The sequence below is a fragment of the Lactuca saligna genome, chromosome 8 (genome assembly GCF_052625555.1).
Source record: "Lactuca saligna cultivar CGN05327 chromosome 8, ASM5262555v1, whole genome shotgun sequence".
In the NCBI taxonomy this organism is placed as follows: domain Eukaryota; kingdom Viridiplantae; phylum Streptophyta; class Magnoliopsida; order Asterales; family Asteraceae; genus Lactuca; species Lactuca saligna.
The window spans coordinates 77,840,586-77,847,062 of NC_136424.1; the positions used below are offsets into that span (position 1 = coordinate 77,840,586).

At 32.9% G+C, this 6,477-nt stretch overlaps 1 protein-coding gene across 1 annotated transcript; it reads left to right on the forward strand.

Moving 5' to 3' along the window:
• The first annotated feature begins 2,563 nt into the window (after positions 1–2,563).
• Positions 2,564–5,649, forward strand: LOC145009111 (IQ domain-containing protein IQM1-like). The gene is made up of 7 exons (XM_078967771.1): positions 2,564–2,931; positions 3,253–3,756; positions 3,906–4,086; positions 4,185–4,361; positions 4,453–4,683; positions 4,778–4,879; positions 4,965–5,649. The coding sequence occupies exons 2-7, from the start codon at positions 3,269–3,271 to the stop codon at positions 5,418–5,420; spliced, it is 1,635 nt and encodes a 544-aa protein (XP_078823897.1). The 5' UTR covers positions 2,564–2,931; positions 3,253–3,268; the 3' UTR covers positions 5,421–5,649.
• The last annotated feature ends 828 nt before the right edge of the window (positions 5,650–6,477 follow it).

A 6,477-nucleotide genomic window follows, 5' to 3' on the forward strand; every position in this document is an offset into this window, starting at 1 on the left:
AGCATAAACCAGCACACTGGCCTTCCTCGGATGGTAAAGGATCTAAAAATCATAATTCATCACCACATCCAACCACCAACGTTGCCTCTTGTTCAAATTCGATTGATCCATCAAATACCTCAGGCTCTTGTGATCCGTGTAAATGGTACATCGGACCCCATAGAGGTAATGTCGCAAAATCTTGAGGGTGAATACCACATCCCCCAGCTCCAAATCATGCATCGGATAACTTGAGTATGTTGCATGTACCCACATTTACGTCCAACATACGGGATGAAATGTGAAACTCAGCTAAATGGAACCAACTGTGCAAACTCAAATAGGTTAAGGGCTAAAATGGAAATACCTGATAATCGGATGCTACAGTGACCCCTCCAAAACTTATAAATTAAGGAATTAAATACCTCAAGGACCTATATGTTGCACTTGTCATGTAGGGAAGTCAATTCAAATCTAACATCCTCGGTAGGTGAGCTCATTTGGAACTCAAGCTTTTGTACCAATTATCATAAGTATTCAATCAGGACGTCATATCGAGTGGTCATGATATATTGCCTCTTATTTTTTTATATTATACAAATCATAGACTGATAAACATTGGTTATTCTCCTATACACTTAGAATGTTGATGATTTTAAGTTTCACAAGACCTTCAACATCCGACCATTGTATTTAAACATTTATACCATATGATGAACATTGAGAACAATACGAACAATCCTTGTTCTAAATAAAATTTATCAAAATTCTTTTAGACTTTAAATAATACTAACAAACTTAGTTATTTTAAATTTTAAACAAACTTTTCATAAGAACTCTAAGCCCTAGGAATCTAATCGACACAATAGAATTTTTATCTAAAATTTTATGGCTTTCGTTAACATTATAGTGTTTTTATGTTATTAGTTCATGCATAAAAAGAAACAAAACACGCAATAATGACTTCCAAATCTGCTAAACCACATGACAATGCACTATGCATGACCGTTGGGAGGGTTTGATCTATCTACAGGTGGCCAATGATAGTTCAAGATTGAATTTGTCTATCTTTGGTCAATGATGTGTCTATCGGTGAGGTCTGCCAATCTACCACTATTGAGACGTGAGACGTCGACGTATCGTTTTGCATTGCCGCTTAGGTTTCCAACATCATGATCTTTATATTATTTGGGCTTTTTAAAACCTTAAAGCTGCTTAGCGTAGCTTAACTTGTGCGGTATATGTTACAAGTCATACAAGAATGCCCTAGTATTATTGAAAGCAAGAGCAAGGTCCACAAATAGGGTTTTCAAGCACAAAGACTTGACAGGTTATATATTGGTACAAATTTGAACATTGGATACTTTAATTTTATATATAGAGTTGGTTTATTTTATTTGTTGGCTTGGACGGTAAACATATTGTAAACTCTATATTTTTTTAGTCTATTTAGGTTTCTGTTGTTGCTTATAATTTGGCTATTGTATAATCGCTTAGGCTATCTTTGATTCTTTGTTATTACTTATTACGATGATAATAGATATTTATATTTATTATTTTATTGATTCACAGTCCTATATAAACAAAAAAAATTTATAATACTAATTCCGAAGAATGAATTGTTCACATTAGTCCACCATCCTGAAATCTTTATAGCACCCTTTTGAATTCTTTATAGCGTTCACACGCTATAATAAAAGTGATTTGATTATATGTAATATATTTTTTTATATAATAATTTATATTTTATAGAGTTTTAAAATATAACATTTTTAAACATATGATTGCTGTCTTACCTGTGTATATGAATGAGACAACAAGCTTCCAAACTAGTAACTATAAATAAGATATAGATTGGCGTAATTAATTAGTCAAAAAAAAAAAAAATACAATGTACAGTTTTTCTAAACCTTCGACTTAAAAAAAAATTGACACCGTCTGATACGGTTGAAAATTTAATTTAGCATTATCTATTCCCATTAATGGTCTCGTACACATTCAATACAAGGTAAGATAAAACAAGATCTTTATTAAAAAACTGTAATTTTATAATCATTAATTTTACATCATAAGACGTGGAATACCTATTAAAAGTAAAAAAATAATCAATTATGAAAAGTCAAAATTGGAAAATCTTGACTCGCCAAATGCATTTGTCCTCGTGCTTGCAACAGTTCGCTACTCCCCTGTTTCCGCCATTGACGAGGAACCTCAAGCTTTCAACATCATTCCTAACTTCACAACTAAAATCAACATAGAATTTTATAAAATCAAATCAAAATTTATTTCAATTATTAGTTTTCATAATCAGCCATTGTTAATAAATGAACTTATTGGTTTTATATTAATTCATGTGTTTTCCATTCTTTAGGCTTTTCAGATAAATTTTCATGTTAATTATTTTATTCATTTTATCCAATTAAAAAAACAGTAACCACAATAATACGTAAATATTCACCCAGTGTCCCCCACATAAATTTGATAGTTTTTGATCTTTCATGGAACCTCATAAATGGCTTGCTTTCTTTGACTATTCTTTCTCCCATCTTTCAAGATTTATATATATACATATACGTATGTATATCCCCATCTTCAAATCCATACACAGATAAAGAGCCAAAAGAGGCAAACTTTCTACAATATCTAAAGTGCATTCCAAATTCTAAAGCGTTGAATCATCAAAAACGTGCACCTAGGTTTGAATTTTGATTCACATAACTCAGAATCAAATCAAACTACTTATAAAAATTTTCTTTGGTCAATCTTTTGCACAATTTAAAAAATTCAAAGACGTGTATTATATAATTTCCACAAGGGGTTTCGTATAAATAGGCAAGAGTCAGGGTTGTCATTCTCATTATCAATTCATCAGTCATACAAGCAGGAAACAAGACCTTCAACTCTATTTTCTTTATTCAAGAACAAAAGAAACATAACCAGTGTTTACAAAAGGTGAGTATTTTTAGTTTTAATTTCTGGGTTTGATTCATTTTCGCTAATAGTTTAGTGGTTGTTCTTCGTTTTTTAATTGGCTCCCATGATTTGCTGAAAAAGTTGTATCTTTTTTAAAGGAGATGTGTGTTTGCTTGTGTTTGTTTTTTGTTCTTTATTCTTATGCCACTTGGGGCTGTGTTATCGTCTTCAGTGAATTTGGGTTGATTTGTTCAATTATTACATGTATAGACGAGAACACGTTTGTCTCTTTGTTCAATTATTTGACATCTTTCTGTTCTTGACATCAATTTAAAAACTAATTATATTACAATCATGCAGGTGATCTTCAATTGTTATGGGTTTATCCTTGTCACTGTTATCATCAGCTTGGGAAGTAATCTTGAGACATGGTTTCTTAGATCTACCTTACGATCTTGATAACCTCGAAAACCGATTACGAACCAATAGTTTCAAAAAACCCGAATCAGAATCCGAATCCGAACGAATCTCAAAAACCTCAACTGATTCACAAGAGTCAAGTCCTAGAAGTAAAAGAAGGAACTCAATCAGTTTAAAGAGCTGTGAACCATTAAAGATCATGCTTGAAACCACCCTTTCATTCAAGAACTTGGTTCATGACATTAGAAAACCCGAACCCGAGAACCCGAATCATGAAACGGGCCATTTGGGATCCACAAACCTCCTCCCTGAACCTGCTGTGTTCTTTTCGCCAAGACCAGTTAGTGAACTTAACGATGCAGCTACTAGAGTTCAGAAAGTATACAAGAGTTATCGAACTCGAAGAAACCTAGCCGATGGTGCTGTTGTCGCTGAGGAACTATGGTTAGTTTTCTAGACTTCTACTTGTCCAAAATGTAGATACAGTTTGACTTTTGAAATTGCGAAGGTCAAACTGTTCGCGTTAGTTAGTTTTTTTTTTTTTTTTTGAAACATATGATGATGATGATGATGATGATGTGTTGCAATTGCAGGTGGAAAGCTTTGGATTTTGCTGCTTTAGATCGAAGCTCGGTTTCTTTTTTCAACGTCGAGAAACACGAAACCGCAGTTTCACGGTGGGCCCGGGCTCGCACTAGGGCTGCTAAAGTCGGAAAGGGTCTATCAAAGAACGAAAAGGCTCAAAAACTCGCCTTGCAACATTGGCTCGAAGCTGTAAGCATCCAAACACCCAGTCAACTTTTCCTTTGTTGGATTTTTATCAAAAGTTTTAAAGATTTGCTCATAATCGATCGATCTTCTTCGACTTGCAGATTGACCCACGCCATCGTTATGGCCATAACTTGCACATTTACTACGACCTCTGGTTCGAAAGTGAAAGCTGCCAACCTTTCTTCTACTGGTTGGACGTCGGAGATGGTAAAGAAGTAAACCTCGAGAAGTGTCCGAGGGCTCATCTACAGCGTCAATGCATCAAATACTTGGGACCTGTAAGTGATCTCATTCCAATTTCCATGATCAATTTGTGTCCAAAACATCTAAATTTTCCATTTGTTAATTAACAATCTTTTTTCTCAACAGAACGAAAGGGAAGCATACGAAGTGATTGTTGAAGAGGGGAAGCTTGTTTTCCGACAAAGTGGTTTGCTTTTGGAAACCATCGAGGGTTCAAAATGGATCTTTGTTCTAAGCACCTCAAGAAACTTGTACGTTGGTCAGAAGAAGAAGGGACGTTTTCAGCATTCCAGTTTTCTAGCAGGTGGCGCCACCACGGCCGCCGGACGATTAGTCGCACATGGCGGTGTTCTCGAGGTACAACTCGTTAATGCATGTTTTCACTCAAAAGATTCGGGATTTAATGATTTGTGTTTGTAAAACTCAATTTTTTTTCCCGTTGATTTTTCAGGCTATTTGGCCATACAGTGGTCACTATCTCCCGACGGAAGAAAATTTCAGGGAATTCATTAGCTTCTTGGAGGAAAACCAGGTTGATCTCACGGATGTAAAGGTATATTTACATATCCAATTTGTAGGCATTAAATACTTGTACATTTTATGCAACATTTGGATTCTGATTACAACTTTTAATGCAGAGATGTTCCATTGATGATGATGATGTCAGCATCGGCTTTTCATTTAAGGTAGAAGAACCCAAAACCGAACCTGAACCCGAATCAAAACCTAAACCACTTGTTATTCCGCATCAAGAACCCATTGACATTCTTCGTACACCTACCAATGTTGAGCGTACAAGTGCACCAAGCATGGATGTCAAGGCAAGCCCAATGCATTATAATTTGGCTAATCGTCTGTCATGCAAGTGGTCATCTGGAATCGGGCCCCGTATCGGTTGCCTTCGTGATTATCCAGCTGAGCTACAATCTCGAGCCCTAGAACAAGTTAATTTATCCCCTAGGGTTGTTCCGGGGAACTTTGCAAATTATGGCCCGATCCCCTCTCCAAGGCCAAGCCCAAAGGTTCGACTCTCACCACGACTTTCGTACATGGGACTCCCGAGTCCTAGGACACTCATAGCTGCCACTAGCTAAGTTAACCGAGTTAAAGAATTTATAACTTGGAAAAAGAAATAAATTTTTAGGTCCTATGTAAATAAAGATAGGGCCCACCATAGATAACCTGACTATCCATTTGTTTTTTTTTTTACTCTAATTGTTATATACAATTTTTAGTAGTTGGGTTTTTGGTAGTCATATTATTTCATCTCTTTGTAAAGAAATCTGATAAATTTCTAATGAATAAATGAATTTTGTTGGTTTATTTTTTATTCAAGTTACTATACCATGGTATTATGTTCGGGATGTATGTAGTAAATGATATACAATAGTAAATGATAGGGAAAATGACATAAAAGCCCTTAAATTTTCATAAAAATGTTGGTTTTACCTGTGGATGTGTTTTAGGTCCAGTAAAACCGGATGTTTTGTTTAATTTATTTATTTATACCATTTTAGCCATTTTTCATGTAACCTGCCAGTTACCTAATAATAGTAAAGTCCATAAGTTTTCAAAACTTTTCGTATTTACTCTTAAAATATAAAAAATGTTCGGATTTAACCTTATTATGATTGTTATATTATTATTATTATTATTATTATTATTATTATATATTTTTAATACATTTTTAAATGTATAAAAATATTTTTATTAATTCAAATATATATATATATATATATATATATATATATATATATATATATATAGTTGTATTTAATATTTATATACATTTGAAGGACTATGTAGTCCTTTAAAAAGGTATTTATATAGTAAAAATGTATTTATTTGGATTTAGTAGATATAAATATATATTTATTGCATATAAAAAATATATTGTATACATATAAATATAAAAATACATACTTATAAAGTTTATATTGTATAATAGATATAACTATATGTATTTGTACATATTAGTAAGTATAAATATGTATTTATTTCATATTTATATGCAGACGATAGTTTTTAAACAAAATAAATACATACATATATCTATTAAATAAAAATAAAAATATTTTTAAATGTATAAATAAGTTTTTAAATGTGTAAATATGCTTTTGTTTGTATTTAATATATATTTATTGGTATTAG

Coding starts and splice junctions, on each gene's coding strand:
- LOC145009111 (XM_078967771.1), top strand. CDS start 3,269: ATGGGTTTATCCTTGTCACTGTTATCATCAGCTTGGGAAGTAATCTTG. Junction 4,362..4,452: donor GCATCAAATACTTGGGACCT/GTAAGTGATCTC, acceptor TTTTCTCAACAG/AACGAAAGGGAAGCATACGA. Junction 4,684..4,777: donor CACATGGCGGTGTTCTCGAG/GTACAACTCGTT, acceptor TTGATTTTTCAG/GCTATTTGGCCATACAGTGG.